Source organism: Dermacentor silvarum, chromosome 4 (assembly GCF_013339745.2).
Source record: "Dermacentor silvarum isolate Dsil-2018 chromosome 4, BIME_Dsil_1.4, whole genome shotgun sequence".
In the NCBI taxonomy this organism is placed as follows: domain Eukaryota; kingdom Metazoa; phylum Arthropoda; class Arachnida; order Ixodida; family Ixodidae; genus Dermacentor; species Dermacentor silvarum.
In genome coordinates, this window is record NC_051157.2 from 5887052 (window position 1) to 5913835 (window position 26784).

Below are 26784 nucleotides of genomic sequence, written 5' to 3' on the forward strand. Positions count from 1 at the left end.
GTTATTCGCAGCAATCGAGACGATGCTTTTTAAGAGGGCTACGAGCACTTGTTTATCCTCCTTCCGTCTCGTTTTAAAGCGAACAGCTCTCTCCAGCTCTTTCGGCCGTTTTCTTGGTTGATCGGATGGACTGCGGTAGTCGATGTTCGGTGGGGTCGGTGCTTGGACTCGGCAAGGAAAGCGCTCGTTCGTGCTATTGGCTTACATTGCCCATCAACGTCGAGGGTGTCCCGTGTTTCCCTTATGCGCGGCCAGTATTACACCATAGATTACCAGTATGCCCACTCACACATATCCCTTACTTTCACGTTCTGGATTGCCTATATCATAATAAGAATGGCGTTTTTAGTGGCACGAGCAGCGAGTGACACTCTTGTTTTTAAGCAGCGACTTCAGCTCGACCACCGACTTCCTGTTCGCACGAAATTCAAAAAATATTTCTAAATTCAAAATAAATAATTAAGAACAAAAACTGCACGGAAATCGATTGTTCTACTTAATGTTGATGATAGATATGACGTCAGAGCATAAGTTTAGTAAAAAATTCGACAGGATTGATTAGAAAATAATTAGAAATTACTAATTGCCCTACACCAAAGCTCGGTGGTTTGGCTCCATGTGCGTGGCGGTTTCCCGCTCGTTCCGTTCGCCATGGAAGCAGACGACTCGGACGCCGGACCAAGTGTTTTGTACCGTCGAGTTTCCGATGACGAGGACGCCAAGCCTAGTGCGGTGTAGTTTGCATCGCTTACATAAAGAATTCACCAGCATTCTCTGTGTTGGTGTCGTACTTCACTTTAATAACACAAAGTTAACCCAAGCAATACACCAAGGCACACCAACGCCGAGGTGCGAGGGCCACTACCAGACACCTAAGTCAAGGATTAGGTCGCCTCCATCTTTTTTGCTGCTCCCCAAGGGCAGTTTACTAATATAGCTCAATTTTGTATTCGACTTCACGTGCCTCATCTTTCATATTTTTGGGAACTTGCAGCATGAGTTTTTAAAGCATCTTGTATATGAATGAGTTGAAACCCACATCACGGCAGGAAACTTATTTACAGCACAGAGCACTAGGGGAAGGAAGACTGCTTCTGCGTGCTTGTATATTGGACTCCTACTTCACTGCCCACAAACCCAAACAGTCCGCTTTTCTAGAATTAGAATTAAGGAACGGCGGGCTTTTTGAAACGAGCGTTACCTGATCATTCGGCACGTCTGTATCGCATTCTTGGCCACCGCGTGAGGCAGGTCGCTGCAGGCCGCATACTTATTCTTCTTTCCTTCACGGTCTTTTGCAGGAAGCCTCCAACTTGTGAGGAACTCCTGCAGGTGACACGTTGCAAGTTAGATAAATTCGTGTGATCTGCGGTCAAAAGCAACCATGGCTGATTTTAAGTGCACGAGCACTGAAACTTTCGAATGAAATAAAGGACACGCATATTCGGAACTGGCTAGTCGTAAGTTCGAATTCTCCAGCAATCCACTACAATTTCAGGCTTGGAGTGGCGCCTGACACCGGCAAATAATATATATATATATATATATATATATATATATATATATATATTGCCGAGAGCTAGTGGCGTTATACTAGTCCAGGCAGTGGCGTAGCCAGCAATTTTGTTCGGGGGGGGGGGGGGGGGGGGCACGTTGCAGCGCGCCCTCTTCCTTATAGAATTGGTCTAGGGGTCAAATACATGAATAATAACTGCATTGCCATTGCCGATGTCATTGCCAATGCCATTGAATATTAGATGCTGCAAACGAATTATTCAACGCGAAGCACTATCACGTGAAATTTCTATATTTTCATAAAAACATATATTCGTATGTTCCAAAATTGTGGCAGGAATAACTGATATCAATGCTTCCACGTTTTGTTTGTCTATTTAGTAAGTAGAGAAAATATCACACGAACATCAGAACTATATCAATTTGAAACCAGCAAAGCAGTGCATGCAGCTGATGTGAAAAGCGTAAAGTCCATGAAAAGAACAAGTTGAGGACAAACATTTGATGAATCTTTGCATTCAAGAACCTGGTTTACATTTTTGTACATATGCAACGTCCAGGGATAACCCTCAATGACGCTGTCCTTCGTTGCAATAGATTGCGCAGGAGCAGCTGTTACCGGTCGTATATTATAATTACACCGAGATTATAGTCCCAACAGTGAGTACACATAAAAAGCAGGAGTTATACAAAATATACATTAGAAATGCGAAGATAGAATGGAATATACAAATGCGAAGATACAACTTGATAAAGGGCAAAAAAGTGTCGCTGCAGAAACAAAGTTCACTGCTTGTATGCACAAAACCTCGCAACAAGATATTTAAATGTACGTATAAGTCTCCAATAAATCTACGTTATTAAGAAAAGGTCACTGTATATGATTCGTCAAACAAGACAAATAAACATGTTGCGGAGTCACAGATAGTAAACTTTACGCCTAGAGAGACAGATGATTATTTGTTTTTTTATTTGGTACATACTGCCGGCATGAGTGTCAGGCCTTGGGCAGGAGTGGGTATGAAATAATACAAAAATAGGTGAAACAATACAAGGATACAATTCCGCATCAACAGCATCCTAACGTTGCGCGTAACAACAGTCGAAACTGCGCATAACAAAGGTCTTCCAGATATGAGAGAATTCGGAGTAGGATTTCTAGTCCATAAGGACAAAGCGGGCAACATTGATGAATTGTACAGCATTAATGAGAGGGTAGCAGTCGTCGTAATAAAGCTGAATAGGAGGTATAGAATGAAGGATGTACAAGCCTACGCCCCAACCTCCAGTCACGATGATGAAGGAATAGCACAGTTTTATGAAGATGTTGAATTAACAATGAGAAAGGTGCAACACTAAAGGAGAGATGTTGGTAAAGTTCGCGGAAAGGAATAGGCTCCGAATATTGAATACCTTCTTCAGGAAGCGCAGAAACAGGAAGTGGACCTGAAAAAGCCCTAATGGAAAAACAAGGAATGACATAGATTTCATACTCTCTGCCAATACTAGCATAGTGCAGGATGTAGAAGTGTTAGGTAGAGTAAAGTGCAGTGACCATAGGCTAGTGAGGTCTAGGATTTCTCTCAATTTGAAGAGAGAAAGAGTGAAAAAGTTATTCATGAAGAAAAAGGCCAACCTAGACACAATAAGGGTAAAAGCAGACCAATTCAGGCTAGTGCTCGCAAACAAATATGCAGCTTTAGAACAGAAAGATGAAGATAAGATAGAGGTAATGAATGAAACCGTAACTAGGCTTATCTCAGAAGCAGCAATTAAAGTGGGAGGTAAGGCACCAAGGCAACCAGTAAGTAAGCTCTCCCAAGTAACAAAGGACCTACTAAAGAAACGGCAAGACATGAAAGTGTCAAACTCGAGAGATCAGATAGAATTCACGGAACTGCCACTACTGAACAACAATAAGAAAGTAAGGGATATCCGAAATTATAACGCGGAAAAGCTTGAGGAAGCAGTAAAATATGGACGCAGCATGAAATCTGTGAGAAGAAAGCGTGGCATAGGACAAGACAAGATGTATGCACTGAAAGATAAGCGTGGCAACATCATCAGCAATTTCGATGACATAGCAAAAGTAGCGGAATAATTCTATACTGACCTGTAGAGTGCCCAGAGCAGCCAAGCTACTTTCATTCGAAGTAGTTAGGAACAGGATACAGAGGCTCCTTCTATAACTAGCGATGAAGTTAGAAGGGCCTTGCAAGACATGACCGGGGGAAAAGCTGCTGCAGACGATCGAATAACAGTCGATTTAATCAAAGATGGAGGAGATATCATGCTTGAAAAGCTTGCGGCCCGTTATACGCAATGCCTCACGACTTCAAGTGTACCAGTGAGCTGGAAGAACGCCAACATTATACTAATCCATAAGAAGGGAGACGTTAAAGGATTGAAGAATTATAGACCCATTAGCTTGCTTTCAGTATTATATAAAATATTCACCAAGATAATTTCCATTGGAATCAGGGCAACACTTGACTTCAGTCAACCAATAGAACAGGCTGTCTCCAGGAAGGGATATTCTACGATGGTTCATATCCATGTCATCAATCAGGTAATCAAGAAATCTGCGGAGTACAGTCAACCTCCCTATATGGCTTTCATAGATTATGAAAAGGCATTTGATTCAGTAGAGATAGCAGCAGTCATAGAGGCATTGCGTAATCAAGGAGTACAGGAGGCATACGTGAATATATTGGCAAATATCCACAAAGATTCCACAGCTACCTTGGTTCTCCCCAAGAAAAGTAGAAAGTTACCCATCAAGAAAGGGGTCAGGCAAGGAGACACAATCTCTCCAATGCTATTCACTGCATGCTTAGAAGAAGTATTCAAGCTCTCAGACTGGGAAGGCTTACATAGGAGTGACGATCAACGGCGAATATCTCAGCAACCTTCGGTTTGCAGATGACATTGTCCTATTCAGCAACAATGGAGACGAATTACAGCAAATGATTGAGGACCTTAATCGAGAAAGTGTAAGAATTGGGTTGAAGATTAATATGCAGGAGACAAAGATAATGTTCAATAGCGTGGCAAGGGAACAAATATTCAGGACCGCCAGTCAGCCTCTAGAGTCTGTAAAGGAGTACGTTTATCTAGGTCAATTACTCACAGGGGACCCTGATCACGAGAAAGAAATTTACAGAAGAATAAAATTGGGTTGGAGTGCATACGGCAGGCATTCCCAAATTATGACTGGGAGCTTACAACTGTCGTTGAAAAGAAAAGTGTATAATCATGACATTCTACCGGTGCTAACATATGGGGCAGAAACTTGGAGGTTAACAAATTAGCTCGAGAACAAGTTAGGGACCGTACAAAGAGCGATAGAATGAAAAATGTTAGGCCTAACGTTAAGAGACAGGAAGAGAGTGGTGTGGACCAGAGAACAAACGGGGATAGCCGTTATTTTAGTTGACATTAAGAGGAAAAAAGTCGCAGTTTCGCTCGAAAGGCGAAGCATCGATTGCGATAGCAAATTAGTGGAGAGTTATACGAAGCAAGGATAGTAGTTTAATAGACCGTATAAAGTTGTAAACATTCGCTTAGTAACTAAATAGACAAGCACGCTGTCACGCGCGCACAGGTAAACATGAACACATCTCGCTCGATGACCGCGGAAAGTCGCTGTGAAAAAGCCCGAGTGAGAAAGCGCGCCAGCAGCAGCGAGCAAATTGACCTTCGCGCTGTCTCTCGTCTCGCTTCAACGCGAACGTCGAAAGCACAACGCATACGAAGCTACCGGCACTCGGCGAATGCACTTCGCCCTCATCGCAGATCGCTTTCAAGATACGGGCGCGCGGCCGCGCTTGGAGCAGCAGCCGACGGAGCATAACGCACCCCCCTTCTCTCTCTGTCGCCTCGCCTCCGTGCCTCGCGCGCGAAAGGCCGCGCTCTTCCGGTGTGCCTTCCTTCCTCGCGTGCGCTACATTGACCCGCGATTGCCGGCTCACCCTCGTACGCTTTCACTCGCACACACAGCGTACGGCGTGGGGCGACGATTTTATCGCCGTTGGACTTTGTACGGAACCTCACAGCGATGACGACGGCGACGGCAGAAATGCGCTTGGAGTGTCCATAGACCTGCTATCGAAATAAAATGTAGCTGGGCAGGCCATGTAATGCGTAGGATCGATAACCGATGGACCATTAGAGTTACAGAATGGATACCAAGAGAAGGAAAGCGCAGTCGAGGATGGCAGAAAACTAGGTGGGGTGATGAAGTTAGGAAATTTGCAGGCGCAAACTGGAATCAGCTAACGCACGTAAGGGGTAATTGGACATCGCAGGTAGAGGCCTTCGTCCTACAGTGGACATAAAATGTAGGGTGATGATGATGAGGACTTTTCACCTTACTAAACAATCCTGAGTATAGGAGTGATACTATTGTTACGGCAGGACGCCGGGGTCATTGAACTGCTGACAAGTGAGGCATTCCAGCGGGAGCGCCGGTCAGCTTCGCGAAGGGGTCAAGAACCGCTATTCAGTGCAACTCGACCTCGTTGTCGAGTTGCCTGAACACATCGCTCTCTTCCTTGTGGAAGTCGTCGGCGGTAGCCTACGTGTTTGTCAAAAGGCTGTCAATTGGCGACGGTCGTCTGAAACCGCAATCGCTGCAAGCAGCTCAAGCTGACCATCACGGATAGCCAGCTAAAGGCCGATTTACGCTCGAGCCGCCCATCGTCGCAGGCCGCACCGCACGCGTGCGGTCGTGCGAAAAAAATTACATATATCGAACACTTCTGCACAAATTTCGGTTTACATTGTGTACACAGTCCAATCCGGAATTTGTGCACCAGTTGTCCGATATGTGCAATTTTTGGCGCGACCGCACGCACGCAAGCGGCTTGCGGCGATGGGCGACTCTAGCGTTAGCAGTCCCTAAATTGGCCTTAATGGCCGAGCCACGAATGGCCCAAACTCGCTCAATTCAACCCTCCATTCCGCCCGCGACTGCGGCGTGCGGAACGGATGGTGTCGCAAAACTTGGTGCACGCTGAACCCGCGCGAGCGGATCGCGCGCGCACTCCGACTGGACGACGGAGTTTGTTCACAGCTGGCAACCATTCGGCGGAACAGAGGTGTTCAAGGTTGGCTAATAACAGCTGACGACGCTGGCATATTAACCCATATATGCCCGAACTTGGGGAAATTAAGGAAAGTGATTTATTTTCCCGTAATAATTGCTCTGGGACCTCAGAAAGCAGAATCAACCTTTTATTTTCAAAAAAAAATTGTTTTCGAACTGTGTTTTTGTAGCCGTCCTACATACAGGACACCGCTGTTTGACCGACCGCAAACAAAAAACTTTTGCATATATTACAATGATATTGTTTTCAGAGCATATTCAATTACTCAGAAATAACTGACAAAAATTTCGACAATATCAATAATCATTTGAATTTATATTTCATTTGCATCATTTGCATTTTCTTCCGGGACATGGCGTTCATCGAAGCTCACGCGGAACGACAATTTTGTGACTGAAAGCACGTGGCGAGGAGTGCTCCCACGCTAACCAAGACTTGCACGCGAGAAGGGTAGGGCCACAGAAACAGTCGCGGGGGCACAAGTTTTTTTTTTTTTTTACTGTTCGAGTTATTTGGAAAATTTTTAGCTTCATACATATAGGACACTGGGCATATATGGGTTAACGCGAGTACGCGACAGCGTTAAGAAACCCGTGTCGCAGAAAATCCGGTGTCGGCTTCGGAGGTGTTGCCCGGCCAAGAAGATCATCCCGAACCACCCCGACTGCGCAGTCCCTCCTTGTGGCGCAAGGCGTTAGTGAACAAAAAATGAATTTTTCAATGTAATATCTGTTAGAAAATCGGAACGGACGACTTAATCACAACCTGCAGACGTGATAGCTTCGGATTGTAATTTGAATGTGCGAGAAAACATAATTCCGTTACGAGGAAACTCAAACACAAACCCCTTTTCTAGCATTTCTACCGTATGACAACGGCGCGCCCAGGTAGGTCCCTTGTGAACACACCACCCAGGTGGCGCTCGCGTCCTCGGCTGGTCAAATTGGGACTTAGCCTTCCTAATGTGTTTTAGACATACACGCCTCGGAGCAACAGCAAACAATTAATAAAGTAATAAAAAAAGCTCCTAGGGCCTTCACATTTTGATATAAAACGACTTATATTGCCCATGAAAAAATGTCTTCCCAGCAATGCATTTGAATTTAAAACTGAAGCCAACTTTAAGGGGATCGGTATTAGCTTGGTCTTTGTAAACTGGCTTTCCAGCAATGTATTTCTGTTTAAAGGTGAAGCCGACTTTAAAGGGATCGGTATTAGCTTGGTCTTTGTAAACTGGCCTCCCCAGGTTGTGTGTTGCAGTAAAGCCCACTCATAAAGAAAAATGCGATGCGAACGGAGCCCGATAACGCTATCGCGTTGCACTCTTCAAGGCGAAACTTAAGCGTCCTCCAATGTTTTTTTTTTGTAGATGTGAGTTCAAGTTTCCGCGTCACTGTGAAGACGCGACTTTAGGCTGTCACATTCTGTTCTGCAGCCGCATGTGTTGCATTGGCGCGGTTATCCTTTTTCGAAAAACAACACAGTCATCTTATCTGTGCCACCTTTTCAAAATGTATTGCAATCACATCATGTCACAACATGGGACGTATTTTCGAAAACATCCCTGTAGGAAAAGAATACACGGTAGAGGTCTTCTGCTTGTGCAGGTAAAACATTCGTCGCAATCATTTCCTGAGTCTTGGGATCAGCACAAGAGGCTGACTTTGGAGAACTGGTGGACTCAGACGAAGGGTTGGGTGAGAAAGCCGCCACATGATGGTCATCTGAAGGCTCAAGTTGGGCGAGGCAAATTCCTTGAGGCACAATTTACTTGGTGAAACCGAAATTTACGACAGGAATGCAAGTCCTGTTGTCCGTGATAGTCAGAAGTGTGTAAGAAGTCAGAAGGTGACATCATACAGCAGTGGAATGTCGGGCAGCGGAGGGCACTGGCGCAGCAGTCAACAACAGCCGAAAGCGCTAAGAGAAAATCAAGGCCGAGAATTAGGTCGTGTGGGCAATTGGTAATCACAGTAAGAAGGCAGCAGTGTGGCGGCCGGCGATGCTGACCCTACACATACCGACAACACGAACAGTACTGCCATCCACAACGCGGACGACGCGTGTTGGTGCAGGACTAAGAAGCTATTTAAGTCGTCGTCATCGTTAGGCCACGCTCATAATCGAGAGGGGGGCACCTGTGTCGATCAGCGCAGTGGCAGCAGTTCCTTCAAAGCCAACTTCAAGAAGGTTCTGGTTCGTGGGCAGAGTAAGCAGAGGATTTGAGAGCAAGGTTCACATCGCAGCTTCACCTCCAGAATGCGGCAAAGAGCCAGGACGTCTTGTACGTATAGGATGTATACATTGATCTACCATGCCACTGGTGTCTCCACAGACAGACTCTGTGCTTGGTCACCAGCAAAAAGCAAGCAGCTAGGATTCATGGGTATGCAAGCCGCTTGCATCACAAAACATTGTTGCACAAAAAGCGTATATTGTGGCCGTTTATTACGCACGTGTTCTTCATCTGTATATTATCATCATCATCGTGTGTGTGTGCCTTTGCTGGTTCACTGCTGAGTACTCGGGCGGAATAAACGTCGTGCCAACGGAGACGTCATCGTGGTGGAGGTAGCTCTTCGATCCTCAGTCCTCTGCCCGCTCAGTCTACTCCCCTGCAGCTTAGTCCAGGCCGCCGCTTGCGCCCTCTGCCCGTTAGCATGTCTCAGGACGCACCACCCTCCACTTATACCGCTACCGTTCTGAAACCACCAGCCACCCCTTACATCCTAAACAGCCACCAGCGTGACCCCCATCTCTTCGCTGGTCTTCGTAGGGAAGATATGGAGGACTGGCTGGACGACTACGAGCGAGTAAGTTCTGCCAACCATTGGGACGACCCTCAAAAGCTCCGCCACGTCTCCTTCTACCTGACGGGTGTGGTGAAGACATGGTTCTTCAACCACCAGATAGAGTTTAATGACTGGGCTGCCTTCAAGCAGCAGCTCTGCCAAGTATTTGGTACACAGACAGTTCGTTCTACCATCGCAAAGAAAACTCTCGATACCCGCCAACATCAGCCAGGCGAGTATTACACATCGTATATCGAGGATGTTCTTGCGCTTTGCCGCCGTGTGAGTTCATCTATGTCAGAATAAGACAAAGTACGCCACATTCTGAAAGGCATTATATCAGTGGCCTTCAATGCCCTTGCCATCAAGAACCCCGTTACAGTCGCTGACATCGTCACCACGTGCCAGCGCCTGGACGACCTTGAGTCTGTTCGGCTTCAGCCGGACGTTGGCGAATATTCTTCTACGCCGGACCCGCATCTGTGTATCATGATAAGAGCTATGATACGCGAAGAATTACAATCAATGGGCTTGTCACCGTCGGTGTGCCCCAGTCCGCCTTCTGACGCGGCCTTGCGTGACGTCATCAAGGATGAACTGACGTCCTTGTCCTGCTCTGCGCGCGTACAACCCTCCATCTCTCGTCCACTACCAACGTACGCGGAAGTTCCTGCGACGCCTCCAGGCAACGTCAACTCAACGGTGCCGCTAACAACGCACGCGTCGGCTGCTGCCGCGCCTCCAGTGAACATCCCGTCAATGCCGCCCGAGCTTTCATCGGCCCATCTCACTGCACTGATTCCCGGAGCACCTGTACTACCCGCCTAGGCGTCCGTCACGTTCCACGTGCTATTACTGCGGCTACCGCGGCCGTATTTCACGTTTCTGCCGCAAGCGCCAGCAGGACGAGCGTCGGGGGTACGACATCCCTGAACGCAACTTTTCCAGTGGAAGGTCTTCCCAAAGCCGGCGTTTCTCGTCACCTCCGCTCCGCATCTCTGCCCGCATCGACTGAAGACCGAAGCACTTACCGTTCAGCCAGACGCCGCTCCCCTTCACCGTTCCGCCGCTCCACGTCACCAGTACGGCCCGTCTCACTCAACTCTAACGTTCGTCTGGAAAACTAAGCGATGCCGTTTTTGGAGGACAAAATGCATACGCCAACAGGACTGAAATCCCCCCCCCCCCCCCCCCCCCCCGCCCTTGTCGAATATGCTTTCGGTGTTTATCCAAGGAGTGCCCGTCGATGCTTTAGTGGACACAGGTGCGACAATTTCGGTTATACATGCTTAGTTATGCTCCCGCCTCAGGAAAGTCCATGGACCGACGCTTTTTGCAGCCCCCTTCCGCTCTTTGTGCTGCCCATGTTCTGATCGATGATATCCTGCACCATATATATTTAGCCGTGCTGTTCCCGTGAACATCAACTTATTTTAGGGTGGGATTTTCTCTCTTCTGCTTCCGCTGCTATTTTTTGTGGGCAACGGGTCGTTGCCCACAAGGCCTCTCCCCTGTCTTGCGCTAGCCTATTCCAACTTGCGCCTGCAAATTTCCTAACTTCATCATCCCATCTGGTTTTCTGCCGACCTCGACTGCGCTTCCCTTCTCTTGGTATCCATTCTGTAACCCTAATGGTCCACCGGTTATCCATCCTACGCATTACATGGCCTGCCCAGCTCCATTTCTTCCGCTTAATGTCAACTAGAACATCGGCTATCCCTTGTTTCTCTTTAGTGTCCCTTTAAACTTATTTTTGCAAGTTGGCGGAGTGCTTGAAGACTGCTTCACCTCCGCTACGGGTCGGCCCGGTGCTGCACTATCTTCGGAATTTTTGGTCTATGGACATCGATCCGCTGAAAATTAGCCATTACAGCTTTGCTGTAAAACGCGATCGGCAACACTTATGCACAGTTCGCTTCTGAGCATACGCACATCGCATAAAACGAGCACTTTACGCCTAGTACCACTGCGACACATCGCCCATATATATCACAATTTGCGCCAGTCCGTGTCTTTTATTCTGTCGTCCGTGTCTTATTTTTGCGCCTAAAACCATTTCTAGTCACGTACCAACAAGCCCGACAGCAGACGTTACTAATCACGATTTGAATCTTGCGAACACATTTCGTAACAGCGAGAACAGAGCTCGAACGTCGCGGTCACCTCGGCGCATCGCAGCCGGCAAAACGGCTCACACGCAGTATAGCACACGAGGAATGACAGCGATGTAACGATGCAATAAACCTTATCGCTACTGATCGCGTCACCACTTCGCGGCAACGAACCGCATACACAGAACACATAGAAGTCGCGTACGCTGGGTGCGCCGATCGGACACCTCTCATTTCGCCACGCCTGAACATGTGTCGCGCTAAGTGTGCACGTGCATGTGAGAGACTACTCGTTTGCAATGCACGCGCGAAGCACGGCACAAAAAATCACGAAGTCGACGGCTTCAAATATTAAGGCGGAAGCCTTTAATGGCTCATACTCGCGGTGTCCGACCGTGCATCCGTCCGCGCCCTGGAACGGTGCCAGCTGTGGCCTCTCCCCTCACACTCTCCCCGCAATCACGTGATGGCACAGCGGCACATAGCAACGGTTGCGCCGCCACAGCTGTGGCCTCTCCCCCTTACACTCTCTCAGCAATCACGTGATGGCACAGCGGCGCACGCGGCAACACTCCGTCAGATGTTTCGTTGCAGCAGTCGAGTTTAGTCGGATGGCTCCCAAGCGGCACGGTGATGATTCCACGGCAAGCGGTTCGGAGAAGGGCCCCAAGAATGTGGATTCCCCCGATACCAAACGCCAGAAGAATGAGCGCATGCGGCGGTAGTCAGTCGAATGGGCACAGGCTTTCGCCGAACACGCTTTGGAATTTACAAAGTGTCTAAGTTTTTTTCTTCCGACGCTCGCCAAACAAAACACACGTACTGCGCTCCGTCTGTTTCTGTCGGCAATCGCACGCACTGATGAGTCCTGGAAGGGCACACCATCTTGCTGCCTTCGAGTACTATCTTCGTGGGTGCTGGATAGCTCTAGTCAAAATCACAACAACGAGAAAAATACTGTTTCTGACGCGGCTGTGGCTTAGGCCTCGCGTCCGCGCTTAGCTTCGAGCGAGCGTTATGTTTGCCGTGAATGCGTCACACGCCATCCGCCTCGGACCAGCCAATGAGATACGAGCAGGCATGCGAACGGCAAAGTTGCGAACGTTCGTCAAGACCACCGGACAGCCATTTGCAAGGCGAAGCGGACCACCAAGGCCGAGTGCGGAACGCAGGGCCGATTTACGCTGGAGTTGCACGCCGAACCGCACGCCTGTCGCACGCGTGTGGTAACTCGAAAAACTGCCCATGGTGCACACAGATGCACTAATGTAGGGTTACATTGCTTGTGCGGACCCAGTATAAACAGAAATGTGTGAGCAAGTGTGCGGCATGGGCAGTTTTCCGCACGCGTGCGGTGCGGCGTATGGTTTGAGCTAAGTCGGTCATAAACGAGCCGAGGTGCACAAACGGAGAGAGGTTTGGCTTCTTCTGTCGAATGCTTGTGCCGTTAACCCTTTCCATCCTGCCTCTTGGACAGTGAGTATTGCGTGCCCGCTGTGTGTGCCCTTTCCATTTGGCCCTCAGTGATCGAAGGCGTGCGTGCAGTTGCGCTCTGTCGCCATGAAGGTGGAACCACCGGCATCTTGGACTACCCGATTGGAGGAAGGTAAAATCATTGGTTTCCCTAGTATGGGTGCCTAGGGAAGAGAGACGGTATTTCAGTGGGCATGTAGGATGTTTCGAGTGCTCTAACGTGTAAAGTGCTCCGACAACATGTAAGTTGTCTTGATTACCATTTATCTTGATTGCCATTTAGTCTTATATAATGTTTACTGCTCATTATAATTCTGTAAATATGTGCGCTCTAATGTCTACTGTCAAATTTTAAATAAACCAGTTCCTGTAGCTTCAACCTCCCGACATCGACTCTTCACCAGCAAGCAACTCTCGACGATAGACGAATGACGGTGTGGGTCTGCTTAGCTGACTTGGTGTTACGCGCCGTTAACGCGTTCTTCTCCGGACGGCTCGGGCATCCGCGCGCGTCCGCCCGGGCCGCTGTATCTTGAAAGCCATCTGCATCGGGGACACGGTCCGCGGTGCGCTGTGTTTTCGCGGCTTAGTTCGCGTTGATGCGAGACGCAGCACGAAGGTCTATTCGCTTGCTGCTGCCGCGCTTCCTCACTCCAGCTCATTTAGTTAGTATGCCTATGTTCACAAGTTTATATGGCCAATAAATCTGCTATCCTTACTTCGTATAGTTGTCCACTAATTTGCTATTGCAATCGATGCTTCGCTTTCGGACCAAACTGCGACTTTTTTTCCTCGTCTTCTAATACTACCGGGTATGTGCACCTCCTCAACCTACCGACAGAGGACGCTACAACCTAGTATTTGCAATGGAGGCATACAAAAACAAAATTCCCAATAGGGGTTCAGAAAGTTTGGTGAGGGGTATTCTTCGTTTTTATTTCAGGTAGGTAGGACATTAGGCAATATAATAAGAAGAGCTTGGGGGCGCAACCCGCCGTCCGTCCGTCCGTCCGTCTGTCCATTCATCAATCAAACCGTCCATGCATTCATCCATCCATCATTCCATCCGTCCATCCATTCGTCCATCCATCCATGCCCACCCCTCTATATTTCACCGATGGCAATGCAAGCGCCCGAAAGGTGGCCACCAGTGGCACGGTTCTTTCCCACGCAGGCTCCAACAAGCGTTCTAATATTGTACATATGGCAATGAACGAAGGTATGAAGGTGCTAATATCACGTTGCCGGAGCAAACTTCAAAAATATTTGACATAGATTCCACACTTTGAATATTCGCACACCTTTCGAGGAGAAATGGTAGAGAAGATTATGCACATTCGTAAGACAGCGAACGTCCTCATGGCTGCTCGTGAAAGGTCGAGGTGTGTTAAGTAGGAAGTGCAGTAATCACGGATGGCCTCCGTGCTTGTGTCAAAGATTTTCAAGAAATACTCGCCTCTGCTGTTTTGGCACTGATGTGGTGCTTGGTCGTCAGATCGTCGCGGACTTGGCCATTAGCGTTTCCGCACAGCCCGCACGTCTTGCCGTCGAAGCCGTGCGGCAACGAGGCGACAACGGTGCCATTCACGTGCAGCGCGACCACCAAGCCGTGGCGGGTGCGCAGCTCGAGCGCGCCACCGTGCGCCTCCTCGAGCGCCACATCTCCCCTGTGCGGAAGCGGAACGAGCTGGCCGTCGACCGCCGCACTTCCATTGGAGAACAGCGTGGCCCTCAGGCAATGGACGGACACGTGCGCGGCGACCTGCGTCGAGAAGAACTGCCATTAGCAGAACTATGAATGGGAATAGCTTGATTTCTCTACTGGCTTGTTTAGAACACCACTGTCATATATAGGGAACACGGCCTGACTGTGCCGTGCCAGTAAGCTTCGAGGGACATGAAAGCTGACATTATTAGGTCAGATCAATTTATTTCCTTAAGGCCAACTGCAACAAAATTACATTTTGGTTAAATTTGTTGTAAATGAGTAGTGTGTACCACTAAAGTAATCTTGGCAAAACCGCAGTGATAGTATTTGTGTAGATTTCTCGACAGCAGATTTTTAACAGCTCCTAAGCAGACGACGCGCGCACCTCATGGTTGTCGCTATGGTGTATATATGTACCCGCGTACACGGTCTCGGGAATTTTACAGCCCCGCAGGCGACCGCGGGCGCCGCCCAATCTCAGAGGTCATGTCGAGAAACCGCGCATTCTAGGTGATGCGTCCTTTCCGGCGCGTGGTAATCACAGTGTTACTTTTTTCCAGTTGCGGTATCAAAAACGGCTGTTTCTGCGATCAAGTTTTTCGTGATGCTTACGCTCGTTATCAGACGAAAACGTTTGCACAGATGCTCCTCTATATCTACACTATCCTAAGTTAGGCTTTCTTACGCGGTCCAAGATTTCGTTGCAGGTTGGCCTTTAAAGGCGACAATTACACATAAGAACACCGATGCGCAAGAAACTAAAGTAAGTTAGGTATACCTAAGAGTAAAGGGCGACAATAACAAAGGCGAAAACTTGCACAAGGCCGCGCAAAGCTGAAGACACAGCGAAGCTGGCCGATTGATTGCGTCTCTTGGTTGTAGCTAGGTCGAACTTGGCTATGTCAAGGTTTAAACTTGGTTGTGGCTAGGCCTATACTCGTGTACGTCATCTGTGCTAGTTCTTGAAAGGCTGCGGTAGCACTGGAAAGGTGCGCCGCGCCGTCACGCCACCGCCGCGCAATCGTCGCCGCCACAGCTGGTATGATGTCATGCTCCCCCGCACCGTCGCGCTACCGCCTCACACCTTTCAGGTTAATACCGCAGCCTTTCCAGTACTAGCACAGATGACGTACACGAGTATCGGCCTAGCTACAACCAGGTTTAAACCTCGACATAGCCAAGTTCAACCTAGCTGCAACCAAGAGACGCTGTCACGGAGCGGCATATTTTCGAATGGTTTGGACGCTGATTAACGACACGCCGAATTACGAGCGTCAAAAACGTGGGCTCCTGACTGTGCAGCGTATAATGCATTCGACATCGACACGCCGAATTACGGGCGTCAAAAGCGTCGTGGCCGCTCGGGCTGCCATCTCGATTCCAGACGCGTCACGCCGATTACGGACCCCGAGGTGTGCGTGTACGGCCACGTGGTAGTGCCGGGCTCGACCTTGGCCCTTGACATTGGGAGAGAGGATAATCTGCGGTTCTTCGTTCACGGTGAAGGGGCGCGGCCAAGATTGTTGGGAGCTAAGAGAGCTGAATTCGGAGAACGCTACATAGCGGCAGTTTCCCTACCTAGGGAACTAGGGAAAGGAGAGGCTATTTAAGCGCATGTTTTGGACCCTGCTGATTAGTCTAGAAGCTGAACCTATGCGCTGCTGAGAAGCCGTTGGGGGGCTAGTGCCGTCCAGTATCGCCTGGGCCGCCTGGCCACGTCGGAACTCCGAGGAACTTGTTGACGTACGAGACGTCAAACCAGCGTCTGCAACGAAGCTCCCGGTAGTTCGCCTCAAGTTAGCTCAACCTGCTTGAGAGAAGACGTCCAATCTAGACTCCCGGGAAACTCAGCTCAGCAATTCGCATCCACCTCGACAAGATCGGACCGCCAGCATTCTTCGGGAAAGCTTTGTGCACCGACTTCCACGGTTTATGGACTTGCTGCTGCTGCCCGGCCATGCGTATGACACCATTTGTTTTCTTTTGAACTTTGTTTTAGTGAAAACTGTTAAGTGTATTCTTGTGTAGTTGATCCTCGCACTGTTTCATTTTTATATCTACTGTTAATCGACTCGTATTTATTTGTCCTTATCATTGTGTATATTAAGCTCAGGTGTGTTAGTCTGTCTTGTGTTTTTTTTATTATTGTATTTTATTAACTTGTGTGTATTTATCAGCCGATAAATATCTTGTTTTTTTTTGTTTACTCCCGACTCTGACTCTTTTCACTGTGCTCGCTTGCGTAGAGAACGACCAACCAGCTTGTCTACCCCGTCGATCGACTTCGCGCCGACGACGAATCGGGGACAGCTGTGACAGACGCAATCAATCGGCCAGCTTCGCTGTGTCTTGAGGTTTGCGCGGCCTAGTGCAAGCTTTCGCCTTTTTTTTTCTCCTGGCTCAGCGCGCCGCGTAGAGATAGAGAGGCGGGGGTCGGGAAGGGAGATAGCTGGCGAGGAGGACACCGCGTGCGCATGCCCCGCGCCACCCTTCTGGGTGTCGCCGCCCTCCTGGTTGACATGGCTACGGCGCGGCAGTTTCTTGATACGAACCACACATTACGGCTGGCTTAAACAGCTTTGCTGTTAAAAGGCAAATGTACGTGTTACATGTGGCATTCGAACATGAACGGACATTTCTCATAGTTTGCCTGGACTGAACCTAGGGTGACTATTGGTGGCGACAACGTGGTGGGGAAGGGAACTGCCGTCTGATGCTGTTCGCGGGAAAATGAAGCAGAGAACGTAGCTATTTGTTAATGCGGTTTCAGGACTGGAAGTTGATGAGACACTTTATTACATGATAACATCGTCATGGTGTAACCATGCTACACTAACGCGTATTTATATGCTGTTTGTCTGAAGCACTGCATGGACAACCATTACTGACCTTTTGTTTGAAGAGGCTGATGTGGCCGTAGAAGGTACCGCGGTGACAGTCTTGGAACATGATGTACTCGCTTTCCTGGCTAAGGGGGAACGAAAGCCCGTCGAATGTGACTAGGGTGCTGTTCTTCAGTACCATACACTTGGGTTGCTCTGAGAAGAAACACGCGCAAATAAAGGTGGCTTGCGCACAGTGCTTGGCTGTACAATGTTGATAAAACCTAACCCTATTGAAAAATGTCGCAGTTTCGCCCGAAAGGCAAAGCATCAATTGCGATAGCAAACTAGTAGACAGTTATACGAAGTAAGGATTGTACTTTTATCGGCCGTTTAAAATTGAAAACATTACTTTACTAACTAAATTACCGAGCATGGTGTCAGCGCGCACTGACAAACATGAACACATCACACTCGATGACCGCGGGCACTTGCTGTGAAAACGGTGGCGTGGGGAAGCGCGGCAGCAGCAGCGAGCGAAGTGACCTTCGTACTGTCTATCGCTTCAACGCAAACTGAGCCACGAGAACACCGCACGCACAAAGGTATGAGCCGTCGGCGCTCGTAGACTCTGCCCCCAACGCAGATCGCTTTCCAGATGTTACCGCGCGCGGTGGCCGCCTTCCTCCCTTCTCTCTACCCTATGCCTTGAGCGCGATGGAAGGCAGCGCTGTGGCTCCCCGCTTTCCTCCCTTGCGCGCGCGAGATCGAACCGCGATCGTCGGCTCCCCTCGCACGCTTTCACTCGCACATACAGCATACGGCGACGGTGTTATCGGCCTTGGACTTTATGCGGAACATCACGGCGGCGGCAACGGAAAGAATACGTCTGGAGTGTATATAATTGCTATCGCAATAAAATCCATGTGCCCTATAACTCCCATATCGAATAATGAGATATGAAACATATATGATCCCCTACAAAAACCTGTTTTTCCCATATGTCATTTAATGTAACAGGAAATAGGAGTTATATGTGGAATATGGGATTTTTCAGTAGGGAATGTAGGGCGAGTTGTCGCAGGAAAGTAATGCAAATGAAGACAAGAATCGAGAAAGGGCTAAAGAAAGTGCAAGTTTAGAACGCGCGGCAGAAGTAATTTTTATTGCGATAGCAATTATATGGACACTTCAACCGGATTTCTGCCGTTGGCGTCGGCGTCGTCGTCGCCGTCGCCGTGAGGTTCCCTATAGATAAAATCTTCGCCGCGTGCCGTATGCCCGAGCGGAAGCGTGTGGGGACGCGCGCTATCACAGAGAGCGAACGCACTCAATCTCCCACGCGCAAGCAAGGAAGCGGGAAGCCAGCGCCGGAGGGAGGGGGGGGGGGGCGCACTTCCACTCTGCCAACAACCGCGCTCGTCGCTCGCTCGCACCGTCTCTTATCTCCACACGGTTCTGACCTTTATGCGCCGTGCATTCGCCACTCAGTTTCCGTTGAAGCGATAGACCGCACGTACCTTCGCCACTGCGGCGTATCCGCTTGCTGCCAGAGTTTTGACGGTCGTTGTCTGCAGTCATTCAGTGTGATCTATTCATGTTTGTTTGTGCGCGCTCACATAACGCTTGTTCATTCAGTTAGTAATAGTCGGGCCACATTTTCCAACGCACGCTACACATGCAATGCTGCCCGGATCGTCAGTGCAGCGCTACAGGTGTGTCCCTTCGCACGCGCTGCCCACGGGAAGCGCTTCTCATCAACACCACCGTTTCACACGCGCCTTCTCGTGGTCATCGAGTCTCTCTTCATGTCGGTCTACTTACGCCGCAGCACACCTGCTTACTTAATCAGCTCATGTTTACTACAATTCATATTGCTACCAAAGCCGCTCACCTTACTTCGTATGACATTGCTGTGTTGCTATCGCATTCATTGCTTCGCCCTTAGGGCGAAACTGTGACATTTTTTTGTTCTATTACGAGCATCAAGATCTGTAATAAAAAATCGTTACGTGAACATTATAATATATAATATAAAGTAACATTAACAAGCGCCACAGATGTGCTCAAGAGAAGATGAAAAATAAAGGAGCACCATATTGTTACAATGAGACGGGCTTAATTATTTTAGATGACAGGATGGACGATGATAAGGGAGGCTTGGCCGTCAAGAACTCAAGAGTACAAGTCCTCCTCTTTCATCGGTCGCCCAATGTAGTATAGCGCTTTCCCGGCGCAATATGCCGGCGATAGAGTTAGTCGGAATTCTGAGCGTGATAACACTTTAAACGGGCGAAGACATCGGTCTAGCATGCGTGGAAACCAGTGGATATCAGGCGAGATATCAGACAAGCGACGTGACTGAGGCGTGCGAGATCAACGAAGCGACCGGTGTAGCGGGCCACGCTTGCAATGCTGAACCCACAGCCTCTCATCTCGTCTGCAAGACATGCTGATGACGCTTATCACAGCGAGATTTTGGACGGTCATGCGATGAAAAAGTACGCAGACGGTCGATCAGTCGGGCCTCCTATGCGGATAGTCTCGGTAAGAGATGTTTGGTCATGCTCGAAAGATGAAAACATGGTGCCGAGAAAATTGCTGGGTTGGCGAACGTAGAGAAGGCAAAAAAGGGCAGAAACTACTCATCTTTAGAATACATCGCTGCCAGGATTAGAAAATCGCAGTTTCGCCCGTAAGGCAGGTATTATTGCGATAGCGAATAAATGGACAGCTATACGAAGTAATGATAGTACTTTTATCCGCCGTGTAAACTTGTAAACATAGGCATACTAACTAAATTAACAAGCATGGTGTCACGTGCGCACAAGAAAAACATGAACTCATCTCACTCGATGACCGCGGAAATGCGCTGTAAAAACGCTGGAGCGAGGAATCGCGGTGGCAGCAGCAGCGAGCGAATTGACCTTCGTGCTGCTTCTCGCATCAACGTGAACTAAGCCGCGAAAACAAAGCGCACGGCGGACTGTGTCCCCGACGCTCATGGCTTTCAAGATATAGTGGCCCGGGCGGGCGCCTAGAGTAGAACGCACCCCACCCAATTGGAGATCGCAGGGAGAGACCTTCGCCCTGCAGTTGACATAAATATAGGCTGATGATGATACACTAAGTTATGCTATTCAAAATAGTTCAGTGAACGTTCTCTCTTGCGTTACGCCATCAATCGTGCCTTGCTAGTCTCTAGTGTAGATTCATTTACGTCCGCACTTCCACCCTTAAAACAAAAGGCCTCGGGCAGGGCAGCTGCTTCCACATTAATCGCTGAATAGACACTGCGAAACTTGGAGGTTAACATAGAAGCTTGAGGAGAAGTTAAGGACCACGCAATGAGCGATGGAAGGAAAAGGCGTAACATTCAGAGACAGGAAGAGAGTGGTGTGGATTAGAGACGTTTGACCATATTCTAGTTTAGATTACTGTGAAAAAATGGAGCTGAGCAGGCAATGCAATGTGTATAACCGGTGGTCTACTATAGCTACAGAATGGGTGCCAAGAGAAGGTAAGCGCAGTGAAGGAGGGCAGGTGGTGTGATGAAACTGGGAAATTCGCATCAGCTAGTACAACAGAGCTGTAATTGGAGATTGCTGCGAGAGGCCTTCGTCCTGCAGTGGAAACAGAAACAGGCTGATGATAATAATCCGGCAGATGATTATATCATACTGCTACATTATACCAGAACGTGCTCAATGATGTTTTCACTATTTCCACACGCTATGCATCAACTTCGTTATCCGAATATTTTCCTTTATCATTCCGGGATCTCAGGCATCCTCATACCTAGGAATATTAAGCCACTGCTCTTTGAATTATCACAAAATATTCTCTTCTTATTGCATGTTCTACCGCTAGTTCTTTTTACGTGCACTAACAGCCTATTTTGTGTCCCAGCGCTACTGCTTCTGTTCGGCTTGTGATCTTAGGCACTGCTGCGGAAGATGGATAAGACACTGATGACCACTTCAAAAGATAGATAAGATGAAGAAAGCGGACTGAATGTGGAAGAGAGCGAGGACGCACTGACAACGAAGGCATCAGCCTGAAACTATAGCTTTCCTATTATAATTATTTTTTGTAGTGCTGCCTTAGTTTACGTGACAATTTAGTTCTATTGCTGATTTCCTCTTTATCCTGGGCATCCAGTGCACTGTCTCTGCACCTGGGGCTATACGTTTAACAACCCTGGGCTGCATGGAGAGACTAATCGAGTAAAGGACGTTAAGTTGACAAGGCACAGATTTCAACCCGTTTTTTCATGCGGCACACTACATTGACTGAGAATCCGTTGAAAACGCACGTTTCTGAACTGCAGGAGAAATGACGCTAAGCTTATTGCTTTCCTAAAGCTCTACACATTCATAAAAAACTTGAACGCCACATTCTTTAATATGTGAAATGCAGTGGAAGTATAATAATACAGCCACATATTTTCATGCGTAATTTCCCAGTGCTTTTCCAACTGATTGTCATTTAAGTTTTTTACCAGCTTGTCATAGGCAAAAGAAATGACTGTCTGGATACCCAGCGTCCGTCAACCTGCCCAGATAGTCCGTGTCTGCCAGTTACATTTGACGAGGGCACGCTTTCCTTAGTGCAGCACGAATGAACGAAGTAGCGATCTTTAGTTATATTGCGATAGCAATTATATGGACACTCGAAGCGCATTTCTGCCGTCGTCGTCGCCGTTATGTTCCGTATAAAGTACGAGGGCAATAACACCGTCTCCCCGAGCCCTATGCTGTACGTCCGAGTGAAAGCGCGCGAGGGGAACCGACGATCGCGGCTCACTCTGGCACGCGCAAGAGAGGGAAGCTGACAGAAAACGCGCTTTCTTCAGTCGCGGAAAGGCCGTGGGGGGATGGCAGGGAGGGGGGGGGGAGGGGGGAGGGCGGCGTTCTCCGACAACAACTGCGTAATTTGCGCGGCCCCACATGGTCGCGCGCGCCTTATCTTCAAAGTAGAGTGTACTAGACAATGGTCTAGTACACTCTACTTCAAAGCGATCTCCAGGCGACTCATACCTTTGTGCGCGCGGTGTAGTCATCGCTCAGTTCGCGTTGAAGTAATAGACAGCACGTAGGTCACTTAGCTCGCTGCTGCTCGTTTTGGCAGCGAGTGTCCGCGGTCATCGAGTGTGGCCTTCATGTTTGCCTGTGCGCGCCGACACCATGCTTGTTAATTTAGTTTGTAAGCGAATATTTCTAAGTTTATATGGCCGATAAAACTACTATGCTTACTTCGTATAGCTGTCTACTAATTTGCTATCCCAATCGACGCTTCGCCTTTCGAGCGAAACTGCAGCTTTCTTACGAGCTTCGAATGATCCACCCGAACATTCAGTAGTAGCATGACCGAGCTGGTAGGGCCAGCAGATATGTCGAGGTTGAAAGGACATATTAATGTCCACGAATTGCAGCTGATTATTTAATGGGGCAACAAGCAACCAGCAAGCAGCCTCACAGTGGGGAGAAGAGGCATACAATGCTTCGCTTTGAAACTGGCGCCGTGTCGACCCGATCTTAGCACCACAATACCAATGAGTACAGTGCGAAACCTAACGCCTCGTGACCCATCATGCAATACAGCAACTGCAAAGTGAAAGAAAGCAGCGAAGACTTCGTTTGAATAAAAACATTGATACAGAACCCTTCCCACGATGAACGTCGACGTAATTGCGATTAGCAATGAAGCAACGTAGCGACATTGCCAGCGCAGAGGTGCGTCGTGAATGAGACGCAGCCGGGCTCCTATCTCGCGCTTCCATTTGGACACGCTCCGTCATTATGCGCAGACTTGGCCGCCGCCAAGTCTGCGGGTGGCAGTTATGTGAATATACATTCAGACAAGTTTTTCTGATTATACATGACGCGGGTTCGATTCAGCCCAGCACCGGATAAATTTTAAAGCATTTTTTCCCGTTTAAGAGCGGCACCTATAAGGGGCACTCAGCTAACCGAGTTGGTGCAAACATGTTCACTGAAGAGCGGCCCATATACTCAATGGCACACAGTCAACAACTCCAGCTGGCATCAAAAATTAACCGACGATTACGATATTCCCTAATTTCATTTCGCGATATGGCTGGCCCGGAAAATCTGTCTCGTGCGGCACGTCGCAAAAGGAGCGAAGTATAGCGCGACTGCCTCGCTAATCTGGCGACCGCGAGAGCCAGCGCGTGGATATGACGCGTGGGCGCGATTCACAGCAGCCGCCGCCGACAGACTTCCCAGGCGACGTGCGCTACTCAGGTGCCATCTCGTAGCCATCGTCGCCTCACTACGCTTTTCTTCTCACGCTTTCGCCATACCCTCTCTCGCTTTCCGCCTCAGGGTTCCGCTGCACCCCGATCTCCGCTTTCCTCCTCGCACCTCTTCGCTCTCGCCGCTTTTCACTTTTTCATCTTTCGCTGAGCTCGTTTGCTTGACTACGCCGACCGCTGAGCAGCAGTCATGCAATTATACGCCTAAAATCAACTGTATCCTGATCATACGAGCGCTTAAGGTTTTTGTTCCCTCCACTGAGTGATCGCACAAAGGCTCCGATGGTGCTGCCACCGAACTCGCGGGCAAGTCAGCAGCGACCAACAGCCAAGGGGGGAAGAATAGGCGAAGAAAGTTTTGTTTAAAAAAAAGACACGCAGATCCAACGCTGTGTTAGAAACTAACTTACGCGAAGCTTGTTTGAGTAAGCGAAATAAATAACATCAGCAGCGCATAGCTGTTAGCTGCCAGAGTCAGGAGGACGAAGGCGATGTACGATGCTTGTCGAGGGGAGACTGGTGAGGTGTGCACAGAGAACTACGCCACACATCTAAATACATTCAGGGCATCATATATTTCGCGCCACAGTGGCTCATCTAGTCTGGGGGATTGACCAACAATGGGCCCGCACCCAATGGCAGACACCTATAGCTCCATACATGAAATGCCAAAGTTGCCTGTTGGGCCACGTACCCATTGGCTACGTACCCAGTGACCCAAGTTGTCTGCTGGGCCAAACAGCTGCCAGCAACAAGTTGTCGATTCAAACACTTACTCAGTGGCGCTTAAAATGTTTTTTCCCTCCGCTGCTCACGCCACCTGGTTGATGTGTCGTGAGCCGCTATTCTGGACATTCCGCCATTTTCTTCGAAGCGTGACGTACGCGCGACGCTTACAAAATGGCGCCGATAGCCCCGATTTGCTTTCGTAACGTGACGCAAATTTGACGTTTCGCCTAAGAAACTGTAATGTAGGCATTGAACATAGCGTTCTCGATAAAGCAAGACAGTTTTCCTCCCCAGTAAAAATAAAGCAGCTAGCTCAAAGCGTACGATTATTCCATCAAAATCGTTTCTCGCTTCCGTCGTTTGCATGCGCGCAGGCTGTCGTCTGCTTCATTAGATAGAATGCGTGTCCTCGGGAAACGGAATGAGTCATCGTATATTGGCGCCCACGCGCTTGCTTTCTACCTTGAGACAACATACGCGACCTGCCAGTGATGATGAGCGCAAGCTCTAGGCCGCGTTATCGCTATCTCGTGATCCGCAAGTGACTCAGCCCGACTCGTCTGGCTGAGAAGCGGCCGAATATCATCGATAGCGTTGCGCGCGCCACAGGTATCCGCTTGAGCGACGCAAACGCCGGCACTGCCATCTCTTGTGCACTTCGCTGCTTACTCGCACCGCGAGAGGAAACTTCAAGGCGCCGTCTTGCGTACATTTCTTTTTGTAAATTAAAAAGTCACCGTTGTCATAGCCTTTGATGATGCAAAAAGTCATTAATATTGATTACAATACAAACGCAATAGTGAAAAGTGCGAAATGTTGCAGAAAGTTTGCTAGTTTCAACCAATATTATTTCAAATAAACGTGCTTTTAATAAAAATGATGGTGCAAAACACAAATGCCAACACCACCCGAAAGCGATGCAAATGCTATGAACACGCGTTGTGAACAAAAGATTTTTATGGCCTGAAATGACAGGGAAAATGCGGCGATACGCATGCCTCTCCACTGCCATTGCATATGGCCGCTCATTACCATAATTCGCGCGGCTCGTCGCACCACAAATTATGGCGGAAAATCTCTGCAATGGCGGCCCAGCGCAACGTCACGCAACGTCAAATTGACGTTTACGAAACGGCCTTTCCTGTGACGCTCCTCACGGGATATTCCTTCAGCCAATGAACAAGCTGACATGCCGGCTATCTTGGAACGCCACCACGTATTCGCGAAATTGCAGATGCATTGTACGAGCTTCTGCACGCTACCGTCCACTTTCTCTTTAAAGCGTTAAAGTCGCAATAGAGGTGCCAAGGACCACAAAAAAGTATTAGTCCATATCGTTTGCAGCTCCACGTCATGTTTCATCATTCTGACGAAAACGCAAAATTGCATTTAGCAAAACTTCCGTTTCCCGGCACAAATTTCAAAACACGTGACCTCTGGACAGCCAATAAGACAGCCAAGATGGCGGATAATGGCGGCCGTGCAGCCGCCATGTGTGTCCAGAATAGAGCTCGTGTTATCACAAAGATTGCGGAATGTCCGACACATTGTTACAAGGCATCGCTAAAGCGCTGCGTTCAGGTAAAGCAGCAACCAGTTAATGTATTTAAAAGAACGCCAAATGTTTTTGTGAGGTGCCTAAATCACAATGCGGCAATAAAATTTTAATGATTGTGACGAAATGAGGGCGCGCCAATCACACATCGCGCGCTCGACACGTGCAGTCACTAATTTTACAGACTACAGCGCAAAACCAAATGAGCCTCTGCAGCGTAAAAAATGCATACCACCGTTTACGACTGCGACACGACTAGACAATTTACGACTAAGACCAGCGCTGTGTGCGTGTCGCTCTCTCTTGTCCCTGTCTTTTTTTGCGCTGTGTGTGTGTGTGTGTGTGTGTGTGTGTGTGTGTGTGTGTGTGTGTGTGTGTGTGTGTGTGTTTTGCAATGAATCACCAACACACCCCCAAGCTTCCATGCTAAGTCGCGACACTACCACGGAATAAACAGACATCAAAGGATATGTGCGCCGCACGCACCCATGTAAACACGTAGCGGCTAGCAGACGACGCGACGCACAATCCACTATGATCCTTGTTCAGCCAGTGTCCGCCATGCGGCGACTCCGCTCGATCTCGCGGCCAATACAACAACTTGGGCCCCGGGGTATGGGCCAAGATAGACAACTTGGGCCACTGGTTATGTGAACGTTCATGGCCAATCCCCCAGAATTGGTGTGTTAGGTAG

The 26784-nt window shown here is 48.7% G+C and overlaps 1 protein-coding gene across 2 annotated transcripts in view; it reads right to left on the bottom strand.

Annotated features, from left to right (window-relative positions):
• Positions 1-26784, bottom strand: part of LOC119449360 (sushi, von Willebrand factor type A, EGF and pentraxin domain-containing protein 1-like) — a 224195-nt gene that overhangs the window by 22712 nt on the left and 174699 nt on the right. For both annotated transcript variants that reach the window (XM_037712534.2, XM_037712533.2), the window contains exons 30-32: positions 17597-17745; positions 14456-14761; positions 1202-1326 (exon numbers count right to left, since the gene is read on the bottom strand). In XM_037712534.2, coding sequence (XP_037568462.1) covers positions 1202-1326; positions 14456-14761; positions 17597-17745 — 580 coding nt within the window. The remainder of the gene's footprint in view (positions 1-1201; positions 1327-14455; positions 14762-17596; positions 17746-26784) is intronic.